Raw genomic sequence first — 27,357 nt, 5'->3', positions numbered from 1 at the left:
CACTGGCTCATAGTAATCACTGTGTCAAGTATCTTGACTTTCAGACACAGAACTGATCCACTGATTCTGCAAAATACTGCTCACCTTTAAGTGAGAGAAATTATTTGCCAGATGAATGACAGAGCCTGCAGAAATTAGGCAAGGATTTTAATGCCACTAGAATTGTACTAACATTGTTCATGGCTCATGACCAACCAGACCCAAAAGGATGTACTAGTACTTTAATAAGGTTATTTCTTTGCTCCATACTCCTTCATTACCACTAACATCTAGAATCACTCCCTACCTACACATTTACTAAGACAAAGCAAGCTCCCTGTTGCCATTACATTCCCAACCCCTTCCTCCTACATTTTTCTTCTCATTCTGTATTACTCAGCTAGATTTGGCAACATTTTTACTTCACAGAAATCAAAAGTGGGTGTTCTGACACGAGAACAGAAAACAAGAATAATCCACATTATGTCCACAGAGCTCTTCTGAATACTATAAATGAAAGCAGCATTTGACCCAATGCTAATATAAAGGGATTCTGAAACAGTGATGGCACTTAAAAAAAAATTAGAAAGCCAAGAGTAATTTCCAAACAATACTTTACACCTTCTTTCGTCTTATATAGATTTTGATATTGTTGCTGCTGTTAAAGGAGTCTTGTAGCTTGTATCAGTTTTGACCCAGCCTGTTAGAAAGGGTAAGCAGTATTACTTCAGTATCATCAAACACTTTATCTGAATGTATGTTAGTGGCAATGTCAGACGTTTTACCTTCATTTCAAGTCCTTTGCAAGCAATTTCCTTTCAGCACTGCAGAGTATCAAGATTACAGGCTGTCAGCATCATTCTACAGACTTTCACACTACGTAACATTTTCCAAAGAAACAGAGACATCTTCAGTAACAAGAATTTATTAGTATATTTGGAGGAAATATGCAGTAAATCTTAACAGCACAGAACTAAACATGGCTCCCTCTTGAGTCTAAAGTGTGCACGTTACCTCTTTAAAAGTGCATCTTTTAACAAGCATCTTGTTCAAAAGGAACATGAGAAAAAAATAACATCCTCCTACCCCAACAAAGACAAAACCTCTGAAGTCACAAAAAAGCAAATGGTAAAAAACTGCATTTTGGGCAAACCAAGTCCAACCAATTTTAATAGGCACCTACTGTGGCTTCTGGAATCACTGTTGCATGCATATCTCTAGTCATATTGGATTTCTCTTTCAGCTTTGACTGGAGCAATGTGTGTTCCATCACACCAATCTGTATGTCCATCTGAATGGTTTCTTGCCTCAATTTTGTTAAGGCCTGTTTAATCTTCACAAGAGGAGCTGTCCAAAAAAAGATAACAGTACAACTCTGTCAGCCACCTAACACAAAGGCATTGTTTGCTTTCACTCTTTAAAATTGAAGAGTTGAATGAACAAAAGGGTGCTCTACTCTAAAGACATGAATGTACTGATACATAATTTTTAACATGCAAAACACTTTAAAGACGGAAATAGGCAATGACAATTTTGCTGTCTTCTTGACATCTAAGAGCTTCATCAAAATGTGCATCAACATTAAGACAGGTTTTTCAATGATGTGTTTTGCTCAGCTGAAAGCCTTACCCCCATACCTGACTTGAGGTTTGATAGAGAACTGAAGACACCTTCAGCAGGGTGTGAAAATCTTACTTGTGAAAAACTATTAAAACGTTTTGTGCCCTACATTTTGTTTCTAATCCCTCCCTTCCCACTAATAAGATTTTGCTCCTTGTAATTGCTCTTATTCTTATTTTAATAAAGTACATAATATGAAACTGTCACCAAGAAAAAGGGTGTGTTGCCTGAAAGCAAAAATGTACTTACCACCGTCAGTCATACTGCTTCCTTTCTCTTCTGTTTCCTGCTTTACTTTCTCTAATGCTTCTGTAACCTTAAAATAGATTTTTTTTCTTATTTAAACCAGATGAATATCAAATTTAAAAAAATTCTCTGCTGAATAACTCCTTTTATTAAAAAAAATTAACTAAACTATCTTACTTGTTATATAAAGAACAATTTTTCAAACATTCAGAAATTTTTAATTTAACTAAATTAATGTTGTAAAAAATTACAGAAGAGGTGTCACAATTTGACCAAACACCATGGTGTTACTGAAAATCTATGCATCCCCAATAAAAACAATGTGTTTCAATGTGACACTGGATGGAAGAAAAAAAGGAACCAATAGCCCTACAGATCAAGATTCATCAAATAATCATGCTCAATACCCTTCTGATGCCCAAGCATCAGGACTTCAGCATGTTACACTGTAAACCTGAGAAACAGCACTGCAGCAAAAGAAGGTGCTGGCACTGGCACAGGTACAGATATGTAAAATCCACATATGAAGAACAAAAGTGCATTTCAACACTGTCTAGCAAACAGTTTCCCTTTGTAGACAATGCAAAAAAAGCCAATATATAATTCTAAAGTATAGCCAAGGTAATAATCCAGTATTCTTGTCTATAATGTGAAAATAGCCCTTCCTTAAGGCTTCAGTAAGCCTTTTCAGCAACAAAAAGGAATCACTGCTGCATTTTTATTGCATGCCTGCAATGGTAATGGTATTGCCAGGTGGGCTGAGGTCTGATTACATGCCTGAAAATAGATCAGTACTAACATCCAATCTATCTGGTTTACCTCAGACATGTGCCACTGCACCCAAGTAGTTTGAAAGATGCCAGCTAGTAACATATTCACCATTACTTATCAGTCAGTCAGCTCCCAAAGCACACACTGTAAATCTGAAGTCATCACAAAACACTTTTTCAGACTTATGTCCTTGAAAATGAAATAGCTCTAATTCTGCAGAATTCATACATTCAAAAATCTCTGCTAGAAAATTCACATTATACTGCTGTATTACCTACTGCAGCTGCACATGGTGATCACTGTAGGTCCCTTCCAAGTCAACTATTCTATTCTGTTACAAAACATCTCAAACTTGTTGTACAATTTCTAACACATTCTTATTGTGTGACCTATTTTATGCAATTATTCCTGAGACTTTACTGTCTAATAAATAAAATTGTTTTCTAAAACCCAAGCAGAGAAATTTTAAAAATTTCTGAATTGGATAAAGATTTTAAGTATTTGGAAATTGGGCTGTAATTCTAAATGAAATGCCATGAAACACTCAAAATGGGGAGGCAGTTAGGAGACAGGAAATGTTTATTAAAATTTGACAGAGCACCAATATAAAGGAAAAAGAAAATCCGCAACAGAAAACCTGATTTAGGTAATAAGATAATATGATGTATGAAAAAAATTACTGTTTAGTCAAATATTGCTTTTAAGTGCCTGGAACATAAAAATTTCAAATGGTTAATTTTAAGTAAAAATAAGCTTTTCTTCTTCCAAAGAATTTATGGGCATGATTTATTAATCCCCCATAATTCTTGGACACAGGCTATAAAATACGGAACATTTACCTTCATTTACAAACTGAGCTCACATTTCATGAGTTAAAAATCAATGACAGCCTGGATTTAAAATTTAGGGAGTGGACTAGATCACCTATCCCAAACCAAGAATAATCTTTAACATGAATCAAAAAGAACTGGTTTCATTAAACTGCAACCACTAAATGCCAACTCTCTGAAGACTGTTTTAAAATAAGATGTGTTTTACCTCAGAAAGCACTCTAATCCTTTCAGTTACTCCTCCACTTCCCTCCTGGTACTTCTCTTTAGCCTGGAAAGAAACATGTCTTTGCTGTAATGACAGAGTTGAAGAGATGTATGCAGATAGCTCAGAGAAAACTTCAAGACTTGCTCTCATATGTTCCCGTTCCAGAAACTCTCCCACAAAGCCCCAGTGAGGTTTACAAATGAGGACAGGCTTGAAACATCAGCCCCTGCAATGACTATCATTCAAAAATGTAAAGCAATAAATAATCCAAATACACACTTGATAAGAACTATGTTTTCTAATAATTTACATAGGGAAATAAACATGAAGAAAATCTGCCATAATGCAGAAAGGATTGAATACTGAAATCCAGAATACTTTATCAACAGTAAACTACTATATAGAAGATACCTTAACAGCAAGGCAAACAAGGGTACAGAGATCAAATTCTGTCAGCATTATTGTCACCATGACCACAACTAGAAGGGCTTGCCAAAAGGCAGGTTATAATGCCTCCTAAACAGGGGATCAAAAAGCTTCTCAGACAACACTCTATTGGCATAGAAACTAAATGAAGCAAAGAAGTAATCAGAGTGCTTTGTGCACGTTAGCACCAGTACTCAATCTAAGGGATGAATGCTGGACTGAGACTGTAGTTTTTCCCCTCCTGACAGATGTGTGAACTTCACAGGGGAAGCAGAACTAGTAATTTACTAGCTGCTCAAGACTGGCAATAGCTATACATAATACTCAGGCAAAACCATCTATTTTCTCCTGCAGAACAGTTGAATAAAAATTGCTAGTTTAGCTTAGGAAGAATATAATTTGACAGCCAATCAACATTTCCCCTGCTTTATATCCAACAGCAGAATTCATAGATAGCTCACTCTATGTCATCTTTGCCTCTACTCTCATTTATAATCAAGTTAATCCTGGAGAAGGCAACAACAAAAGACCAGCAATACCTCACTCAGCAAGGCTTGTGCTGAACGGTATTCTTGAACCAAGTGCTCCAACTGACTGTTGATGTACTTTTCCCTGCTATTGATCTTCTCCAGGGTTCTGCTGATTTCATTATGGAGCTTGTCAAGGTAACCCTAGAAAATCACATTGACAGTATACAGACAGTATGCAAAGAGTATCAAAATGGTGCTGTAGTTAAGAAAGGCTATGGAAGCCTACAGAGAGAGAGAAAAATAGTACAGAAATACCATGTTTAGCCAACAAAAAATTATTCCCAATGTGTTCTGGTTTGCCCACCTCCTTTGCATGTATTTCAGTCTTTACTGCTTCATCACTCTCCCCTCCTCAATCAATTACAAATGTCAATGTCAGTAAGTTACTCTAGCAACAGTATTTAAGGGTATTTTGGGGATTTTAACAGCACCTTCAGATTGTATTTTTCTATTTTGTGCTCTGTAGTCAGGATGTACTTATGGTAATGCATTCATTACTGGACTCTGATAGCCCTGTTAATCCTCACACATACAACTCTGTCCACAAGGTATTTTGCCACCAGCACCATCCTTAATGATCATTGTCATATCTTTCCCTTTTCAATTTTACAGCAATAGCACAAATAAAATGATCAATAGTTCTTAATGCATATCAAATAAAAGAGAAAATAAAAATGTTGACGGATTAATAAAATATTCTCTACATGCAAGACATACCCTAGTTTCTTTCAAAGAAGAATCAATTCCATCCTTATGCTGATGCATTTGATCTACATGAATCCTCCAATCCTAAAAAAAGACATCACAAATTAAAACACAGGTAAGTACAAGTTTTATCCTTCTCTGATTACTAAATAACAGAAGGCATGTAAAGCAGGGTCAGTTCTCTTTTATACTATTGCCATGTCATATTCTGCCACTGCCATGTTCATAGCCAGGGGCACTGGCTCAATGTGACACAATTTATAAATCTCCTAAATGTCACATGTGACACTCAAATCCATAAACAAACACAGACATCCTCACTGATACCATAGTAGCTACGCTTTTCAGAGTCTCATCTTCATGGAACTATTTCTGCTAGAAAACACTCTGGGCACAAATACTAAAAATATTGATTGTAGCTGCACTAGTTCAGCTTATTCTTACACAAAGTGAGTGGTTTTGATGCCCAACACCTACCAGTTCTGATCTATCTGTTCTTTCCCTTCTATTTTAGTCCTTACTGTTACCAGGAAAAGAATGGAAAGAAAAGAAAGAGGCAGAAATATCAAAACTTGGTTTTGATAACGGGATACAATTAGAAGGGGGAAAACTATTTCCATCTTCAAGATCATAGGAAACATACATGGACTCAGGGTGGGGGCTGAGAAAAGTGCTGTGAATTGGCACTGCACACCAAGTAATGAGCCACTAGAGAAAATTTGCTTATGTTGTGTTTCAGGTTTGCAGGACTCATGAGCTCTTATTGGTCTGGTGACAATTGTTCATAATTTGCCAAACTTTGGAGTTTAAATAAAAACAACAAGCACATAACCCAAGCCCACCTCTGTCCAGGACTTTACAGAAAGTTCTAGTTTCTAGTGCCATTGATTAAACCATTAATACTCTCCTGGTACTGTGTTTACATGCACAGCTTAGAAAACAGAATGGAAAAAGGCCAAACACTTCTCTCCAATGATTTCTGAAAGAAGCTAGAAAAAGAAAAATCCCCTTTTCATGTTCATTTTGACATATTCCTTAAGGCCAAGAGATGGTGCATTAAGCTGGAAGCTAGTAAACCTCACATCCTACAGTGGCTTTAATTTTTTATGTATGTCTTTATTAAGTTTTAATTCCTCACTGTGAGACTCAAGCATCATGTTCTCTGCAACAGATGGGCTTACTGAGGATCACAGCAGAGTGGGTCGAGCCAGGCAATTCCTCACACAGAAAAATGCAGTATGGTGTAAGACAGGCAAGCAGCTCAGCAGACAGTTGAAGGTTTCCCCTATTTTTGGCATGATCATTATCTTTTATTGTATTCATGTATATGTATTATATTGCTACATCAGTGCTGCAGATTGCTCCAACACCCCAACTACCTGGGTCACTGCAAATGAACAATTTCAATACTGCACTGATCTGTGTGTGCTACACAAGCTCCTAGAAAGGATGCTTATGGCAATGCCAGGAACAGGCCCTGGGTTTGGACTTGCCAAAGATGCCTACTTTTAAGCTGCTCATTCTAGACTCCTTGAAATGGACTATGGAGAGAAATACCCAGTTCTAAGACCTTCACCCTGAGACAGTTACCAGGATATGGTGAGCAAAAGCAGTTGAAAAAGTGCTCACTTTTTTTCACTAAACATAAGGAGAGTTCAGGATGACTAGACCAGGGTACAGATCTACATTATTGCCATGTAAAGTTCACCAAGAGGAATTCCATAAAATCAGCCTTTCATGTGGTTGAGAAATGGAAGAGCTGAAAGGTAAGACCATCAGATGTCCTCCAAGAAAATGTTTTAAACTGAGGATATAATTTTTTAGAAGCGTGAATACATTGGAAATGTCAGAGGACTGGAAAAAATCCACACTGAATAAATATCTAGAAATATGGTGGCTTGTAAGCAGCAGGAAAAAAAATGTAATATTGAAAAAGCATCTTACTGAAAATTATTGCTTCTAGGGTCAAAGTAACTGACAAAGGTTCAGACAACTGAGAGCCCATTACTCACAGGTCTTTGCATGACCAAAGACAACAACTGCAAACAGGAAGTAAACAGCATCAACTGAAATCACATTTTAATCACCATGTGTACACAGACAAATCCATTCTTCCATACCTTATTGTCAGTCCTGACTGTGACTTTCAGCTGTGGAAGCACACGTTCCACTTCCAGATTCCACTCTGCTGCATCTGTTGTGGACTGCAAAATCTCTTCTTGCTTTGCAGTGTCATTTATGTTCTGTGTAAAAATCACAATGTTTATACACAAAATATCATTGTTATGCACAATGAGAACTGTTAGAAATAATGGCTTGCAGTGTTAATATTAGAAAAATATTTATATCCAGAATGATCTAGACTACAGGTTAAACAGATTTCTTTAATGGCTCTCTTTGAATTCATGAAGAATTAAAACAAGTATATCTTCTCATCATACTTAAAACTGAAAACAATTAAATGTATATATTAAGAAATTATAATACACTTCAGAAATGGTGTATGCATGTGGGGTTAAAACATACTCATGAAACTAATACCATGTTTCTCTAGAAGACTCTGCAAAAAAATTCTTGCAAATGTTCCCAGCAGCCCTTCAGTGATATCAGTTTAGAAACTGGCTGCACATTGTTCTTTCAAAATAATATTAATATATAATATCTGATTTATTTCAGATGGGGTGTTTTTTCAAGTAAAGACTATACAAGGATTTCTAGATTTAATAAATGTAAAAAAATCTCTCAAGAGAGGACTGATGGGTAACAACTTACTGATCTGTACGTTTGTGCCTTTAAAACATTCAGGTCAATATAATTTTCTTCATTGTCTGACTCTTCTTCCTTAAGAGAAATTTCAAAGTAAGACTTCAGTAAATATTGCACGATCTTTCCCCATAATTTTATTTTGCAGGAGCGTGAACCAGAGAGTATTAAGTTCTGTATTTCTTAATAAAACAAGACATGGAGAATTTATTATATGGATCTTATGGAGAGACATAATACCTAGGACAAGCAAAAGATCAAAGCTACCCCACACTTCCTTCAGAGAGCCACAGTATTGCAAAAATAAACCAACAAACCCCAAATCCTAAACCTAAGGCCTCTGACATCAAACAGCCCGTTATCAATTGTTGTATGGTAATTGTATTTTTTAATGTATGTTTTAAAGCTCTACCTTTAAAATAAAACCCCATCACAACAAAAACCAAACCAGACCTCAAACACAGCTTTCAAGATGTTGTTTGCACTACATATTTGGAGTTACAGAATGATCTTCAGTGTGCAGAATAACACAACTGAAATTGAGGCAATTGATTTTTTCTTGCCCATGAGACCACACACTCTGCTCACATATTCTATAACTGTTAGAGTCTCAAAATTTCCTCCTTTCGTGACTACAATGAGCTGAGAGCCATCACCTGTAAATAATGATGCTTTTTCTGTGCACTAACCTTCATTTATCTATTCTGTGTTTCATTTGCCATTTTATCACCCCTACACTTCACCCTTATATACCTTGTACCCATCTTCACTGTCTTTTCCACCAAAATTTTTCAAAAATTTTCAAAGTGAAATTTTATCATCCTCCCCCTTTCTAAACAAATCATAAAAACTGCAGTAACACAGGTCTTAGAGTACAATCCTTTAAGACACAGTGAAAACCTTGGAGTTTATTCCTCTTTCCTCTACCTTACCCAGTTTTTAACTAATAGGGACCACTATTTTCTTCTGGCATGTTTGACCCCGAGAGCCCTGAATACTTGCAATAAATTAAGACTAGACTGAGACTATATTTTTTAAATGGACAATACATATTTGTGCAGGATTTAAAAAAATCATACCAGAAGAACAAGAAAACTTGTTATCAGAACTGAGAAACCAAACTGTGCAGATTTCCTTGCACACCCAGCCTCACTGCCTACTGCTGGCCACCTAATATAGGTATCCCATTCCCCAAGATTTACAGAACTAGGCTGGTCCCTGTCAGCCTCATGGTTTTCATTCAAAAGAATCAAAACCAAAGAACAATCAAGGAACCTCATAATTAGCATATAATTGCTGGAAATACTGCTAAATTCAACTACGGATACAGCTAATATCAATATACAGGCAGCAAGAACAGACTGGGCAAAAAAATTACATTGGCATGAAATCCCTGTAGAACCACTAGGGGCTCTAAAAAATGAGTATCCTTTTGGCATAAACTTCCTGGTAATATAATACCTAGTAAAGGAATAACAAGTCAGCAGTTTTATTAAGACACATACATTCTAAAAAACTAAAAGAACACATTGGTGGTGAAAATCATGGCCTAGGACAATACCTGAGAGCAAACTCAGAGGTTCTTTGAAGAATTTCAACTGTGCTTTAGTTAACTATTTCATCCCCACTTCCCAACTTAAGCAGCTTAGACCTTAACAAGATACAGAAAAGGGCAGACAGCTGACTGTTTTCCTATTTTAACTCTTTAGTTTAACATCAAGAGTAGATTTATCAGTAGAAAAGAAACAATTCTGAATCTCTGTGGTTTTAATGCATAGTTAGATTTCACTGCACATAAGACCATACCCTCTGTCTTGAAGAGTTAATCTTACCTAAAAAGCAACAAAAAACTCCACAGAGAATCTAACAAAGCAGGAATGGAGCTGCAGGAAAAAATCTAAAAAGCTAATTGAAAAGACTTCTTAAACAAAGCCAATCAAAATGAACAGTGAATAAAAACTTCCTCATAGTTGACCAATACTGATATAACCAAATAAACCTACTGCAACATCCTCTTCCAATCTACTAAGTGTTAATTCTGCATCATCTTCTGTTATTTCTTCTTCTTCTGGCTCTTCTGTTGGGTATGCTGGCCTGAAATTAATGCAAAGAACAGCAGAGCTTTTAAACACAAAAAAATTGTAAATACCTCTGCAAACAAAACATTTCATGAGAAAAACAGATGATGTGGAAGGCAGTGATTAGTGTTTCACAACTTAAATAATACACACTCAGCCTTGAAAGTCTTGTTCATCTCAGACTGTCTTAAAAGTAAAGGCAGTACAGTACACTCATACTACAGAGTCATGTAGGAAGTAAATTCTGGGGTTTTTCTCTATTGATCTAAGCTCTTAAAATTCAAGTGCAAGTCACCACAGGCTTATTTTCAGCCTAGAGTGGAATTTGCATACTAAAGAAAAGTAATAGAAAATATTTCCAAGGTAGAAATTACTTGGTTATATCCATTTCAAAACCCATCAGAGGAAAACAATAAAAATAAAGAACACTTTTAAAGACATCTTCATATACTTGAGATTATATGTCATCTAGTTTGTCCTAAAACTTCCTTTAGATTAAATAAAATTACTCTAGTTTACTTGTAACATGATCATACTGTGCACAACTCCAGGAATTTATTATTGATTGATAGAACCTAAAAGGATATTAAATGTTTCAATTCAAATATCAGATTAACAAGGAGTTATGTGTAGGGAAATAACAAAAAAAAAAAAAAAAAGTCCTCAGTTAAACCTTAATTAGCTAAGTCTATAATGGTCCAAACTCAGCCTTGCTGGTAACAGACCAGTTGTGTGAAATTGCATTAGGAATTCATTGGCTGCCCTGCTTCAAGCCTAGTTGAATTTTCCAGCTCATGAAATGTCAAGTAAAATGCTTTCAGTCATTCCCAGTTTTTATTTTACCAGTACAACTTGCATCTGGAAAACAATGCATAAGGGAGGATGCTTAGAAGTGTACTGTACCTTTTCCAGCTAAACCCAGTGTGTTTCAAGGCTTCTTCAGCTAAACAATCTAGAACATAGCACACTTGCTCTCCGCAGCCTGTCTTTAATTTTGATGGAGGAAAATCCACAGGTCTTCCCTAAAACAAAGAGACAGGCTGTTTACTAATGGCCTAACAACCCAAATTTCCTTATAGGGAGATAAGTTTCTGTACATTAAAAATAAAGTATCCCTTGTGTATGAAAATTTTATTAATGACAATTTTCATTCTTCTCCTATGCAGCCCCAGCGAGGCAACAGAAGGAAAAGCAGACAAAGCCAAGGAACAGATGCAGTGTAGAAATCTCTAAGCACGTGGTAAGAGGATACTGCAAAGAAGCAGAAGAGACAGAAGCCACAAGTGACAATGGAAGGTAAGAACAGCTACAGAGAAACTCAAATACTTAGACTTAACAACCAACTTTTCAACAGTGCCCTGTTTGCTCCAGATCTTAAAGTATTTTAATTTATTGCTGTCATGCAGAATAAACACATTAGTTTGTTATGGTTTAACTCCTTTAGAGAACAGTGTCCTTAACATTATTCACAGCGGTACCAGAGTATAATCTTCCATAAGATCATATTTCTTGTCAGTTGATATATTCTCTGACCTTTGGGTTTTGTTTTTTTTTTTGTTTGGTTGGGTTTTTTAATTAAAAAAAAAAAAAAAATCTCAGTAGTTCCTAGCAATTTGTACAACCTTTAACTCCTTAACAAAAAAAAACATTAAAAAAAAAAAAAAAAAAAAAAAGGAAACATGAACACTAAATTCTAAACCATTTCCTACACTACAAATTAAGTCATAGGTTTTGGCAGGAGGATGACTGCAAACTGTGTAAACCTTCCAGATAAAATCTCTGAAAATTATGCTACTATAAATGAGCAACATATGTGGCACTGCAAAAGGTAAGCCTGGCTTAATCCATTTTACAGACTGTAGAACAAAATTAACTGCAATCATTTAAAAAGCCATTTTTGAAGTGCTAAAAAAAATTTAGCAAGTAGGTACAACCTATGTAAACTTCCAATTAACTAAGCAACATAGTACAAACAGCTAGGAAAAGTTCTGTCCAGCCCTTGGGAGCAGAGCCGGCAGGAGAGCAGGGCGTGGCTGCTGCTGTTTCTGAAGGGAATGCAGGTGTTTGCCCGTGCACTCACAAAGGACCGCAGCTCCGAGAGCACGTTGGAAATCACGGCGTTGGGGTCGTCGCACTCCTGCGGCTGCTCGAAGGGATGCCCCGCCTTGCTGATCAGCCAAGCGGCGAGCGTGCAGAACATGAAGAACTGCTCACCGGGGTTGGTGGGCAGTGCAAAGTAGTGCCTGTTCAAAAATTGTACATATCGTGAGCTTCTGGAGCTCCTACAACTTTACAGGTAAGCAGAGGCTACAGAGCAGTTTCTTCACACAGTTTTCTCAATGAGCAACCCATATGAATGAAATTCAGGATGTCTAGTTTCACAGTAAACCACAGCAGAGCAAGTTTTCTACACCCAGCTGGCTTATTTCCAGCTTTGAGTAAGTTTTTAGTCAACACCAGACTCGGCTGCCAAGTTCCCCAAATCACCTCCCCTTCACACTTTTCTCAAGAGATGCAAGAGGATGGTATTCCTACATCCCCAAATTCAGCTCAGATCAGGAGCATGTTTGGAAATGATCCTCCACCTGTCCTTATGTACTCTGTGCTTTCAATGAAAACTGGATCTAATCTGGACCACACCAAATTCAAATATGTAGACCTAACAAGAATTCATAAAACCAGACCACAGTCAGCTATTCCCACCAAAGTATAAATGACATGCACACTGCATACTGGGAACCAAATGCTTCCCTGTACCAACACAGCTGCTCACTAAGGTGCACAAAGGTTTGCTGCCCTGCTCCAAACATTCCAATGGTTCAAGAGCAGACTAAAACTTACCAACTTACAGCCACTGAACTCATACTTGAGCCTCCTTCTCAAAAAAGGAATAACCTGGGACTCCCTTACCACACTGTTGCTTATAAGAAGTTTAATTCTATAACCCTTAACTTTCTGCCCTGCTGTGGAGCCTGGCTGAAATTGACAGACAGCTTTAAAAGTTTTTTGGGCAGATGGATACTGGGAGCACATTGGTCCTGTTTCCCAGGCTTCCTGTCTCCCACCATAATTTTTAAAAAAAAAAGACATAAAAAACATTACATATGAAACAAATATGTACTGGATACAAAACCCCAGCCTTACCAACAACGGGTCCAAGACCGTTTGTAAAGTGTTAAAGGGTCAAAAAATATACACGCCCCACTAACAGTTATTCTCAGTTCAAGACATTTGGAGTTATTTAGAATAACTTAGAATTTAGGCAGAGCTATTTTCTGCGGAACAGGTAGTTATTTTTTTGCACAGGTACCCTGGCGTGCAGATATCCAGTACCTGCCGGGGGCAGGGATGGTCAAGGGACTATTTACTTATCGCATCTCAGCCTTTCGCGTTTTGAAAGCTTCCAGCTGCCACGGGAAGCACTGCAATGGCTGGTTTTCCCTTGGGCCCGGCATGCTGCCACGCTCGGAAGCCGCAGGGATTCCTTCAGAGATTTTCTTCCCCCCGCCCGCGGCCGCCCGCCAGGGCCGGGAGGAGCCGCGGGCCAGCAGCACCTGGAGAGAGGCCGCATGTTGTGGCGCCGCAGCGCCTCCTCCTCGTAGCTCAGCAGCTTTAGCTTGTCCAGCAGGTCCTCCATGAGCACGAACATGTGAAACGCCGCGCCGGGGCCGCGCTCCGCCAGCCCTTCCTCGGCCCGCTCCCGCTCCCCGCGCCGCCCCGCAGCGCCTTCTTCCGCCATCTTCACCACAGCAACAGGGGCGGGCTCGGGGCGGTGCCGGGGCGGTCCCTCAGCAGTGGGCATCAAAGTTCTCGGCTTTGGGAACTCACCAACTTTTATACTTCCCTCTCTTCCTGCAGACCGACATCGCTCTGTGCCGATCCGGAGCGGGCAGCGGCTGCAGCTCACGGGCTGACATGCGGAGAAGTGAGTGTGGGCAGCCGAGCGCTGCGGCATTAGCCACGGGGACCCGCTCGAAGCGCCTGGGGTGGGCTGGGGAAGGCAGCGGGGGGGAAAAATCCGTCTGCGGCTGGGATTGTGCTTGGCCCTGGTGAGGCAAAGCTGTGCCCTGCTCTGGACACCTCACCACCAGACAGACAGACAGACGGGCTTTGAGATGCTGCAGCGTGTCCACAGAACGGGACGGAGCTGGCGGAGGGCAGTTCCCGTGAGGAGCCCCTCAGGAAAGACTTCACCACTCTTTACAGCTGAAAGGAAGTTCTAGCAGGTGGGAGTCGGTCTATTCTCCCAGTTAACTAGGAAAAGGACAAGAGGGCATAGGCTCAAGCTGCGCCAGAGCACATTTAGATTGGATTCTGGGAGGAATTTCCTCACTGAAGGGGTTTTCAAGAATTGCAGTGAGCTGCCCACCCCTGAAAGTGTTCAACAAACGACTGGAGGTGCCATTTAATGCCGTGGTCTAGTTGAGAAATTCATTCATTCAGAGGTTGGACTCGATGATCTCAGAGGTCCTTTCCAACCGAAATGTGGATGCATGACACACCTCACCTTTGTACTAGCACCAGCCAAAAGTCATTGAGGGAAGACACTCCTTCTTGCCACTTCTTCCTTCATTTTGTTTGTCTTCCCGAAAATACCCGAGTCGTTCTGTTCTGCTGGAAACCAGATGGCATACACAAGTCTTGAGTTGTCCAGGAAAGAATAAGTCACTGTTAAAACATTGTTGAAAAATAATTACCTAACCCTGCAGGCAGCCCTAGGCACCGAATTCTTGTTTCAGATGACCAGCCTTTCGAGAAGAGTCTCATGGTTATTTTTACCTTGCGTTCTTGTTCTGCTGAGCCCGCAAGATCTGAACTCGCTGCCCGCGCCAGATTCCTGCGCTCTATCCCGTACGAGAATTGCCGCTTTCCGAGCGCTATCGTGACTGCTTTAAACCATATATTTAAATCGTATTGCTCACTAATTTCCTCTCTTACAGCCTGCAGAAGTTTTGGGCTTGCCAGGCAAAGGAAATGGTTATGAGAAAAGGTTTTTTAAGCCCGAAGAAAGGAAGATAAAAGGTGTGAAATCTTCGCGTGTGCTGGATGGTAGGTCTATCTCACTGTATGTAGAAACAGCTGCTTCTCTTCATGGGACGAAGTTGCACGTTAGTAACTTGAGCCCTGTGCTATGCGGGAGGGGCACTCAGAGTGCAGCCGGAGAGGCAAAGATCACCCGGGAGAGAAACTGTGGAGCTTTCTTCCATTGGGAGCATTTCTCAACAACTGAAATATGAAGTTAGCATTTAGGTTGTAAGGGTTTCATTGTGGAGAGTCAGACAGTTTTTTTTTTTTTTTACTCTGTTTTACTATAGGAAATTCTCTGAAGATTCAGTGAGGAAATTCTAGAAAGACGGCATCATTGTGGCAGGTAGGAGATTTTAGCAGGATGTGATTAACATGTGTTTTTGAGAATTTTACATGTTTGTTTTTCTTGTTTGCTTGTTGGTAAAAATTAAAATCTGGTATTTCCCGGTCCTTGTAAGTGTGTGTGTGCTTGAAATGTGTTGTTCTTAAGTTGCATTGAAAAGGAATTAATCAGAATCCTTTGTACTAAGAAGGAAATACATTTCATTTGAAAGCGGGATACTTCAATATGCATATCTGCTCTCAAAGAGGTCACAGATGAAAGTACACTGAGCAGCCACCAATCCTGATGGCTGTTTGCTGCAGATGTGCTGTGATCAGGTTTCAACTTGAATGTAGAGCTCAAAGATGAGGAAATATTTTGCTTCAGTTTGGTCACTGATTAACAAGAAAAAGAAAGCATGTGCTCTTTTCCTGTAGGGACCAAAGAAAATGCAGCATTCCCCCTACCATTATTTGAGCTGTTTGCAATGTCTTTGGAGATGCATTTTAGCACCTTGTCTTGCTCTCAGAAACCCTGGCTGAGCTGCTTTCTAGTTGAGCTTGTGGTGATTCTGTATGAAATAATTCTCCTGAAAAATAGAGCTAACTAACTAACATGACTACAATGATCTTAATTCTAGTTGTGCACCGTCTGTGTATTCACAGATGTTTCACTACAAAGCCTTAGGTCATGATTTCTTGGTGCCACTTATATCTGTGGCAAACAGGAAAACCATGTTTGTTCAGTACTTTGCAGTGTGACTCTAATTATCAGCATACTCACACTTTAATCCTGTAAGACCCCAGAACATGCTGAGAAGACTGGCCAGAACCTACACTCCTCAGATTTTTATGCAGACCAGCACACATTTTTCTCTAATGGGAAGATCCAAAGCTAAGGTTTGTGCTGAACATGAACATTTTCAGCCAAGTAGTTGCAGCTGTGTATTTTGGAGCAGGGTTATGGGGCACAGCTAGAAGATGGGATGCAGTGTGCACTGTCCCTGCAGCCTCCAAAGGCATCACAGAGGTACCTCTGGAACCATTCACATCACTGCCAATGAAAGGTGGCTGTCAATTAAATATGGCAGATTCCTCACTAAGGGAAATACAGACTTGATTGCAGTTTCTGAAATTCAAGCATCAAGCATGGTATATTGTGTTGATCAAGTTGGAAGTGATAGGTAAATAAGCAAAAAATCCAATAAAACATCATGTACCCCACTTGCCAATGCAAGGGGTAAAGAAGGTAGATACTGGCAATTGTTGCTGACATGGAACAAAATTATCATAAGTTTTTATTTTACCATTGCATCTAGTTCTGTCTCTAGATTTATTCTGGTGCCTCTGTTCTTTTCTGTTTTATTCTGGTTTTTTCCTCCTAAAAGAATAGTGAGAATACATAAAACAATCACACTAGCTTTTCAAAAGAAATATTACTCAAAAATATTTGGGATTTAGGATTCACATCCCCCACAGACACAGTCTCACACACCAGTCAAAACTATTCATAATACTAAAAAGTCTGGCTAGCAAGCCTGCTAAACCTGTGTCAATTAGAAATCGTACCTATAGCTGCTTTTTGGGGAGAAAAAAAAGGACTAGGGAAAATCCTTTAAAGTCTTTTCAAGTTATTTGACTCATGAGGTAATTTCTGCACTGGGGTATTTTAGAATAGTGAGACTGCATTCTTCCTGCATTCAGATAATAGTTACAGCAAGATTGGTTTTTTTCTGTTATGAATGAGAGGTTCCAGTTCATTGCTGTCTGACAAAACAGAAGATATGGTGAAAGATTTTCCTCCTCCTTTGCATTCCTACCCTAGATTTCCATGCACATGTTCTTGAAATTGTAAAAAGTGTGAAAAGTTCTCTATATCTGCAGTATTTGCAAATGCAATCAAATTTCCCACCCCAGAAAGTCAAATGTTGCAGTAATCAGAAAAATATTTTATGAAGTAAAGAAAATCAGGCATGACAAGGGACATCATTTTGCAAATTTTACTTGATAAGTTTTCCTTGGTGTCCTGTTCAGGAATGATGAAGATTTATATTCCCTAGCCCTACAACAACACTGAGAGCAAATACTTTTTATTTATTTAGGTATCAATCTGCAAGGAGCTAAACTGCAAGGAGGTAATGAGAGGGCCTCACCATTATGTAATGAATAGGATCATATAATAAATTACTTTAAAGGCCAAAAATCTGAACCAAAAAAACAAGCTGTAGAAAGGAAATAATATAATATGACCATGTCTTTCATCTGCATTTAAACATGTTTTCTCCCCTGCTTTTATTTTGCCAGTTTGACATGAATCTACGAACCCATGAAAAAACAAAAGGACAGAACATACCAGCTGTTATAATCTATTTATTTCTCATCAGTGCTACACTTTGGGGTAGGTTTTCATTATTATGAAAAATAATAAAGAAGACTATTATTGCTAATTTTTATTAAGGAGAGTTAATGAATTCAAACACTGTTTATTAATGGTAAAAAATTGATTTTGGGTAATGTAAAACACTTCTGAAGCAAAAGATTGTTTTTCAGGGGGTTGCATGGATGGCTGTGGCCATTGAGTCCCCAGACTGTCCTGCCAATATTTCTGCCCCACAGCTCAGTAGGCAGTTCAAACTGAAATGGTTTGTAGCAAATTGGCTAACTATGCATTGAGAAGACATTTGGATTGTTCTGCCAGATGAGCTGGAGAGGGCATCAGAACTTCTGAGAAAGCAGCTGCCCCCAGGCAATCACAAACTCTACCTATCTAACAGGTTGTCTGATCTGGTCCAAAAAGGTCAATGTTACAATGCTCAGTCAATGCAGCCAGTTCTTTAAATCATTAATTTAAAATTGCTCCTGTATGCTAGCAAGGCCCAAGTTAAATGCTGACAGAAATGAGATACTACCACTTGTGTGAATTTGTGGAATGCACACCTTAATTATCTCAAGGGGCTGGGACAGAGCTTCGTGATGCTGTCTGTGGTGGCAAAGCTGTTTCAAGAAGTTCTGTCCTTCCCATCAGTTGCAGTGCCATGCCATGTTTTTCCTATGATGGTACAACTGCTTGGCACTGAGGGTGGTTGGTAACATGGGGCATTGCAGCATGGCACTGTGGATGTCTGAACATGTAGGAAGCTGTAGCTCAAATGGCTTTTAAAGTCTAAGGTGGAAAAGATGTGGTTCAAGGTGTGGAAACACTTTGAAGCTCAAGAGGTAAGGTGGCAGTATGCTGATTTGAGTATGTAGGTGCTTACTTGGGATCTCTATGTAAACTGGTTAGAAGTTCAAAGAGCAGAGCTCTGTGGTACAATCCTGATTAAACTGAATGGACACCCTTGCTGTCCCCAGAGACTCATGTGACAGAAAAGCCATGAAAGAGATGTTGGCACACCTGCAAGAGCAATTTTTTGTCAGGGATAAAGAAGGGCAGAAATATGCTTGTAGACTTGATTAAATTTATTAATTTGTACTTATGGGCTTTAGATTTTACAGAACAGGTAGAAGTAACAGGGCTGTTTTCCAAGGATTGCATCCTCCCTTGTAGTTTCCCACCTGGGCATGATGAAGTAATTCACTGGAGCAAAGAGAACAAAATAGTGCACAGTTACTACCGACAGAAGGATCAGCTGAAAGAACAAGACCCACGTTACAGAGGCAGAACACAGCTTTTCCATGAGAACATCCCTAGTGGAAATGCCTCCTTGAAACTTAGTAACCTGACCATGACTGACGAGGGCTCTTACACCTGCTACGTGGGAACAACACAAGATCGAAAACAAGTGGAAGTGCTGCTGCACTTAAGAGGTCAGTAAGGCATCAAAAACCCTTGGTTTGTACCACTGCAAATGGGATGGCACCAACAGATTTTCTTGTGTTGTTTCTCCCACGAAATCAAAATCCTCCAATCCCGCAGAGCACCTTTTGGGCCTGGTGTTATGAAGCAATTTTTTTCTCTGGTGAAACGCTGAAACATGGATTGCAAAATTTTAGTACATCACTTGTTTTCATAACCTACTGCACCCTGAATTCTAAGGGGTAATTACATGGTGCACATAATGTGGCTTCTTAGAACAATACAAATCTTGGCATTGTAAGTAGCTCTGCTTTCTTCTGAAATCAAACATAGATTGTTTTGTTCTCAGCTATATTTATTCTCCTCAGTGGTAGTTCTAAAGAGCAATCACTTCCAGTTGAAAACTATTTTGTAAGTAGTAGGATTTAATTTTTTTTTTAATCTACAGCTCCTTCTTCTTATGCACTGGAATACCAAAAGACAAACACAGAAAGGAGACTGAAGTGCTATGCCTTTCTCACTTATCCAGCACCAAATATATCTTGGGTACAAGGCAATGTATCCATCCAAGAGACAGGTCGGGAGGAAACCATGAATGGAGCTCTCTATTCTATCAGAAGTGACAAGGACATTATAAACACAGCAGATACTTACTACTGTCATATTCATTTCCATCATGACATGTGGGCTGCTGAATGGAAGATGGTGCAAGGTAGGAATGAAATCTCTTCCTGCATTTCTACTGAATTTCACAGCTGGCTTCAGAGTCAAACTAAAGACAGTCTTTCTGCAGTGGGGCAACAGGGATATGGAACAGTGCAAAAGGATATACCTTTCTCTTTGAAATGCATCTGTTAGGATTACAAGGCAGCATTACAAGTTACTTCCAAGAAGTAGTAATGAGAGGGCCTAGCTCACCCTTCTGTAAGTTACCTTTCCTCTTAACATCTTTTCTATATCAGTTTCACATTTTAAGAGGTGCCTAATAAACAAACTTTACCCTCTATCAATAGAAGAATTTTGCCTATTTTGCCTATTCAATGAATACATGGAAACCTTAGAGAATTATGTGGGTTCTGTGGGGGAGGTGAAAGTTTGCCTGCTGCTTTAGCTGTGTATGATCTTTACTCTGTTCATTTTCCATCTTTTGCCAGACTTTTATTGGTACTGTTTGATCTTTTCATTGTACTTCTCTTCACATGCATCCTCAAGTACCAGTCTGAGTGCTGGGGTGCATGGGAATGGAGAGCAGCAAACAGTTTGCATTTTAGTGAACAGCAGCTCATTGTGTTAGTTAAGGAAAAGCAGGACTGTGAAATTTCAACTCTGGTGTGTCTTCCTCCTGAATTTCATTGGAAATTCAATTCAAGTAAATATCTGGTGCTTTTCAAGCTCTCCTGTTTCTTAGGAAATATTTTTAATTGAAGAGCAATGCAAGAGCAGTTCCCTTGTGAGATGTGCATGGATGTTTCCATCACCCTGCTTACCCCCTAAAGTATACCCAGACACTCTCATTGCCTAACCCACTGCATAAGCTCCAGAACAATAGTGCAGTTTTTAATTTACATGGAATAGCTTACAATATGGAAGGTTTCAAGTATGGCATTGTAGTAGCTAACAAGTGCACTGTGTCTGTTTTGTTATGTGTGCCTCTGATCCACAAGAGAAAAAGGTACATTTCATTACATTTTTTTTTTACATTTCCCTGCATCCATCTAACCCCTCAGTTGAATATTTTGAAAACAATCTGCTTTCCTTTTGTTTCTATAATAGCAGCATGGGATACAATTTTGGTTTTTTTTGTCTCCATGATTTTTCAGTCCCACACTTCTGTTCATTAAACCCTCCTCCCAGAAATCAATCGTAGTTATACCATGCCAAAACAATCTACTGCCAGCCACCATTGCTGCCAAATCAATAGTTGTGGTATGATGTTAATTTGTCTTGTATTAGTATTTTATATATTAGGTGTTAATTCCACTTACCTGCCTTCTTCTTCCCTTTCCTGTTCTTTTAAAGCTATTCATTAATTGTTAAATGTTCAATATAGGCAAGTACTTAAGTCCATCATAGCTGAAAGTTATTTCTAACCACATACAATCTTTATTCTTTTAGTTAAATTATGTTGTGTTTTATCCTTTTGCTTCAGATGTGCAGGCATGTGGTCAGTTGCATTTTCTCTCTGCTTTCAGCATGTGGAATTTCCTGCTGTTTTACACAGTAACCTAGACTAGATGCATCACTTCTATAAATGAGCCTCTCAATTAGAGGAAAAATAGTCAAATTTTTAAAAAAGGATTTTCATAAATGTTGTCAGTACCAATTAGATTTTTTAGTGTAAGATAGCCTTGTTTTTAAAATCTTCAGATGCTTCTAAGAAACATACTGTGATATTTTAATATGATATCAAAGTAATGAAATATGTGTTTGTATTTGTTCATGGTAGCATAAAACCTCAGAAAAAAATCAGAAAATGTGTAAATAACCTTCACAGTATTTTCCAAAAAAGGTGCAGAGAGCTCTTTATCTGTTTCAGAGGACCTTTCTGGAAAGGAAGGAGATCGCGCCGTAATTCCTTGTGACCATGGCAATGACATTGCAAGCGCTGCTGGTTTCAGTGTGGTCTGGACATTGCACAGAAATGCAGTGACCTCAATCCTGGCCTCCTTCAATGGCACATTCCACTCTCACCAGCCTCGAGTCCAGATTGACAAAACTGACTTTTCACTGATGTTGGATGATCTTACTGGAGATGACAGTGGAGAATATCTGTGCAACATTTCAACACCTCTCTACACAAAACTTACTGTGAGCACTCTGCACGTCAGTAAGTTGCTGCTCCTTCCATTTCAGAGGATGAGAACCAGTTAGGACAATGTACAGCCAAAAAGCCAGAAATCTGTAAAATACTGAGAAAAAAACATCTTGGTGTGATTGGTACAGTTGGGAGGAAGAGATAATCTTTTATTTTTGTTGGCTCAGAGAGAAAGGAAGTTACCTAAGATGAGTCTATTTAAAGACTAGAAGTTTATTTTTTTCAGTCAGCTGTTTATTGTGGTAAAGGTTATGAAATCAGTGGCTGCCTTCCATTGCCACCAACTGCTCTCATAGCTGAGGACATAGCAGGGCTCTCAGAATTCTGTCCTAAATGCTCTGCTGACAGCAAACATAGCTCTGAATGTAGCAGAGAGATGATGGGAATCCCAAAGCATGTAGTATAAGTTTGGCTGCAGAAGAAAGCTTGTTGAGAGCACACAGTTGTTATTTTCAAAGCTTTAATTCTACACAGCAGGCCTTTTTTAGGCCTGGGGATATATATGTTTAAATGTATGCCTGTGTTTTTATGAGCAATAGTAAATTCCCAGCTGTGAAATCTTAGTTACAGTTATTTCATTGTCAGTAGCACATACAACAGTAGCACACAGACATTTCACACAATTAAAAGCAATCACCTAAAAGATTGAGAACTAATATAGGGCACCTCTTCTAAACAAAGAAGAGAACTTGAAACAAGTCAGTAACACATGAAAAATAGAGGCAACATAACAGAAAAGAGGGTAGAATAAGTGATAATAACTGCAGATGAGCACCTTTGTGGCTTTCAGCACAGCCTGAAAGCAGATAAACAGTTGGAGACAGCATGGAATGGGCTAGACCATGTTGGATAGCAGTCATGGCACAGAAGATGTTGAGCCATTCGAAAGGTTTCCAAGGGCCGCTGGAAAGATGGCTTTAGAGGAAAAAAAAAGAGATTGAGCTACAATAATCTCTCCTGTGTAAGGAAGGGTTGCAGCTTAAAGCTCCTCTTCTAAAGAGAAGAAGCTCCTCTTCTCTTCTGATTGTGGTTACAAAGTTCTTCTGGCAGTTTGGTGCCGTGCAGAGGTTTCTTCTAGGTGGGCTTTGATCTCCTGTGGAATCCATGGTTATCACTCATCTCAGGATTTCTTGTGTCCAAGAAATTTCTTGTGTCCTGGATTGCACAGTTGCACTATGAAGCTGGGCAATGTTTCATTGTTTTCAATAAAGTTGCAAAGATTTTGCAGCAGGAGATCCTGAGATTTTTGATCCAGGCTGGATGACATTTCTAGAGCTGCTCTACTGTAAATCAGCAGTGTTGTTCATGGCACTGAGCACCAAACCTGGAGGCAGTGATTAGCACACTGGGCAGTTGATTGGTTTTAAATGGGACTTGTATTAAAAAGTTGTCAAATCCTATCCCATGAGTGCACATGGACTTTGCTATCTGCACAATTAAGTAAAATAATCTGCTTTTGTCTGTTCACACTTAAGTCAGTAAAGTATCACTTCAAAATCTTACAGTCAAGTAACTTGAATATTGTTGTTCTTGTCTCAGTTTCATTTTAATGTTTCTTTCTCCCTAAATCATACCTTTTTGATTATAAATAAGAAAAAAATCATTGCTTTTATATGTTTGTTGAATAAGAGTGAATATTTGTGATATAAAGCACTTCTGTTTTGTATTTGTATTTTTAAAGAAAATTCAGGTAACAACTGGATAATTGTGCTAGTAGTGCTTGGAGTGCTTGCAGCGGTAGCAGTGGTAGCAGTGGCACTTTACTGTCTCAAGGTATGTACAATCATTAGAGTAGTTATTTTTAAGATACTGTTGATACCAAGCCCCTCAAGATTTGAGTGAGGATTCGAGCCAAACTCTGCAACTTAAAAAAAAATTGGTGGTCAGCTGTAGCTAGATTGTTATGATTAAACAAGCTGCACTGGTAGCATTGTTTCCTAGGCTGATCTTTTGTTTTAAGAAAAAGGAAGATAATCCCAGTGTCAACTGGCTGTCTGGACAAGGACCACCAGGAGGGAAGTTGAAAGAACTGAGCAGTAAGTGGGGGAAGGTAATTCTGGCAATTGGAGATTGAAACCCATTGACCACCTCCTCAGAATGGACCCCCAACTCAAACTGAAGGGAAATACCTAAATCCAGACCTTGAATGTTTGACTGAAACATAAATTTGATTTTCATAGTTTAAAGCATACAAAAAAGACTGAAAATGTAGGAAGCTAAGTTTCAACATGAATAAATTGTCCTCATTTTTGCTATTTTCTTAGTCTGAAGGCCCTCTGTGGTGCATCTCTGCAATAGTATTTTGATTTTAATCATGTCAACAAGCGTTTGATCAGGTGCTCTTCTGTGCTTTACAGAAAGATGAAATAGTTGGTTACCCCTCACAAATATTTTCCAATAACTTGCTTAAAGAAAGATCAAATTGCTGAATTTTCTCACTTTTCTTTAAGACCAAAAAGAATCCAAAACGTGAAGTTTCTCAAACAGTGCTCATACCTGGTCTTCCTTAGGGTCCAAATTGCTGTTTAATTGTATCCAATGTCAAAGCTTGTCAAAACTTCTGTTTGAAAAGTGATACTAAATTGCTTTGTGTAGGAGATCCTTAGAACCATATGGTCCCTGACCTCATCTCTCTGCACACCTCTCCTCTTTACTGGACTACAGCATCTTCAAGTGGATGCATTTTATTCTCACATGTTTGTAATAGGTTGGCTCTGTCTTAGAATATTTTGTCTTTTTCCTCTGGAATTGAAGTGAGCATCCTTAAAAATCCAAACTTTAGTTCTTAGTCCATCCTTCTGTGCCTGACCCTATCCAGGGAGAGATTTACCTTCAAACTCCCTATGTGTGAAGGTTTTGTCACAGTCTGGATCTGGTAAGCTTCAGCTGACATTTTATGATGGGTACCATGAGCAAAGAGACAGAAAACTCTGATATTATTATGCCTCAGTCTTTTTTAATTTTTCTCTCTACATGGAAATTCACATACATGCAGCTTATTAAACAGTTGTAACATGCTTTAGAAATGGTAATACCCTTTGAGATGCAGTTGTCTAACCAATTTAAGTGAGATTAAGGTATCTTGGGACCTGTTGAGCTCTCAAACATGCTGTAATCAGGGGCAGTGGAACAGTTTACAGGTTAACTGAGCTCTGATTATATTGATGGAGGACAAGATAGAAAAAACAGGAATGTTTCTACACTATTGTGTGGATGCTCATTTTACTCAGATAATGCTAAAGTGGGAAATGCTGACTTGCCTTTATAGTGAGTGTGTCTCATTGTGTTCTCACCAGGGGATTAATTTTACACATCAGTAGTTCTTACAAGTATTTTTATTTTGTCTAGATAAAAAGAAGGAGAGACCTCCTATGAACACCTTAACCATACAGGAAGAAAATAGCTCTCTGCACACAAAGATTGGTGATGAAAAGAACAAGGAGTTCCTCCATCTTCTCCCTTGAGTTACACTAAGAGCCACATGGAAATGTCATCTTCTTCAGCTCTTCTGAGCAACAGTAATGGACAAATGGGGAGGAAAAAAAGTCAGTGGATACTTGTATGTGAAAACTCATATAGCAGGGCATCTCACCCCCATGTGAGATTATCTGTTGCTTGTTTACTTGCAAGTTAACTCAAACCAGACAAAGCTGTCTTGCAGTGAGTTATTTTGGCAGCCCAGGATTACCATTGGTCTGGCATCTCCCATCTGACAATAAGCATCTTACTGTGGAAGTGAGATCTTGTGGAAGCTAAGATTTAATTAGCATATGCAGTTTGATAACCAAAATGCCTTGGCAAGAGCAAACAGAGCTTTGAGGGTTACAAGAAAATTGGATCAAGACTGGCAACAGGAAAGAAGATTGAACTAAGTAGAAGTGTAAAGTTTGTCTGTGTGATGTTTAACCCAATGAAGAAAAAAATTACTACTCTTCCCAAAAATGGTACACAAGCATTTGTAGCTCACAGTAAATTTAATTTCTGATCACAAATCAGTAGTCCCCCTCTCTCTCTCAATCGTCAATAGGATCTGGAAAGAGAAACTGGATTTCTGACTGATAGGCACCTAACTTTACAAACTGTATAAGCTACATCAAACTTTCACAAAGCAGAACTCTGAATTTTCCTGGAAACGTGGAATTTCTACTTAGAATGCCTGCTTTACTGTTACTCCTCTGGGGGCTGAGCATTTCTTTTGCTAGTTTTCATATAGGTACCTTGATATCATGCATTTTTTTATGTAATTTTTTGGTAGTTTTTCTATTTCATACTGTGTTGTAAGTAGCTCTGATTAAGACCTTTCATGTGTTACCTCCTGTCCAATAAGTAACTCATTTTATTAATAGAGCTGATCTGCCATCCTTAGAAATTGCAGGCCAGAGTGATTTCTTAAATTTAAGCTCTTGTCAAAAATCTGAGGCTAAGACAGGGCTTGTCTGAAGCTCTGACTTGTCCTGTGACAAGTCAGCATGCAAAACTGGATTTCCTAAAGGGACAAAGAAGTTTCCAGAGAAGAAGATGTCCCTAAGTTTTGAGGGATTTTTTTTCAGGATGGGAGAAAGAGAGCTTACTGGTTTTAATTTCATTTAGTATTTTATTTTAAAGCAAAAATCATGTCTGCTGTTGACAGTGGCGAGTCTGAGCCCAGCAGTGTGCTGGGCTGGCAGTGGTGGGGGAGCAGAGAAGTGTCAGAGTGGGAACAACTGTGGGGAACAAAACAGTGACAGACTGAGGTGGGAGAAGCTGAATTGATGCCAAGCACAGCCTAGAAGAGCAGTCTGGAAAATGGGCAGTGTGACATGGAGGATTCCATGTCAGCTTCCAGGGGTTTGTCCATCATTGTTTTCCATTGTCTCAGGCTCAGGGGTAGGAAATGTTAGCTGTGGGAGCCTCCCCCATCATGTTGCTTTTGTCCTGGGGACCACATGGTGTGTGGGAATGATTGCCACCTTATTTTTGTCTGGAAAAACATGTAGAGCTGGCAGCACTGGAGCAGCTGCCATCTTGTCCTTGTCACAGGGGACCACATGGACATGACCTACAGGGAGTGTCTGCCATCGTGTCTTTGTGCCAGGGGCCACCTGGAACTAAGTTGAGGTGGTGAGCACCTCTTTGTGGACAAAGCATCTCTTTTTATATACTATTGTTATTAACATTGTTGGTCTTTTGCTTTAATTAAATTATCTCATCCCACAGTCTCTGCTTCTGTCTCTCTTACCAGAAAGGGGTGGGGGGAAGGGG

At 39.0% G+C, this 27,357-nt stretch overlaps 2 protein-coding genes across 6 annotated transcripts; one reads left to right on the top strand and one right to left on the bottom strand.

Moving 5' to 3' along the window:
* Positions 1–888: 888 nt before the first annotated feature.
* On the bottom strand, positions 889–13,958 carry IFT57 (intraflagellar transport 57). The gene is made up of 11 exons (XM_056495118.1): positions 13,711–13,958; positions 12,237–12,399; positions 11,060–11,178; positions 10,082–10,172; positions 8,088–8,156; positions 7,436–7,558; positions 5,328–5,399; positions 4,620–4,751; positions 3,655–3,717; positions 1,849–1,915; positions 889–1,326 (listed from the first exon to the last, which is right to left on the bottom strand). Exons 1-11 carry the CDS (start codon positions 13,956–13,958, stop codon positions 1,148–1,150), a joined length of 1,326 nt encoding a protein of 441 aa, XP_056351093.1. The 3' UTR covers positions 889–1,147.
* A 33-nt stretch (positions 13,959–13,991) lies between these two features.
* HHLA2 (HHLA2 member of B7 family) lies at positions 13,992–27,311 on the top strand. 5 transcript variants are annotated; one of them, XM_056495142.1, is made up of 10 exons: positions 13,992–14,081; positions 15,097–15,205; positions 15,472–15,527; positions 17,810–17,903; positions 18,992–19,312; positions 19,750–20,013; positions 21,838–22,128; positions 23,798–23,889; positions 24,077–24,152; positions 25,465–27,311. In XM_056495142.1, exons 4-10 carry the CDS (start codon positions 17,816–17,818, stop codon positions 25,578–25,580), a joined length of 1,248 nt encoding a protein of 415 aa, XP_056351117.1. In that variant the 5' UTR covers positions 13,992–14,081; positions 15,097–15,205; positions 15,472–15,527; positions 17,810–17,815; the 3' UTR covers positions 25,581–27,311. The 5 variants fall into 5 exon arrangements, with proteins under 5 accessions (XP_056351117.1, XP_056351141.1, XP_056351107.1 ...); XM_056495166.1 differs by lacking the exon at positions 15,472–15,527 and having other exon boundaries at positions 19,053–19,312; XM_056495132.1 differs by lacking the exon at positions 15,472–15,527.
* The last annotated feature ends 46 nt before the right edge of the window (positions 27,312–27,357 follow it).

This window comes from Oenanthe melanoleuca, chromosome 1 (assembly GCF_029582105.1).
Source record: "Oenanthe melanoleuca isolate GR-GAL-2019-014 chromosome 1, OMel1.0, whole genome shotgun sequence".
Lineage (NCBI taxonomy): Eukaryota > Metazoa > Chordata > Aves > Passeriformes > Muscicapidae > Oenanthe > Oenanthe melanoleuca.
The sequence above is the reverse complement of the archived record's forward strand: the minus strand, read 5'-3'. Positions and strand labels throughout refer to the sequence as shown.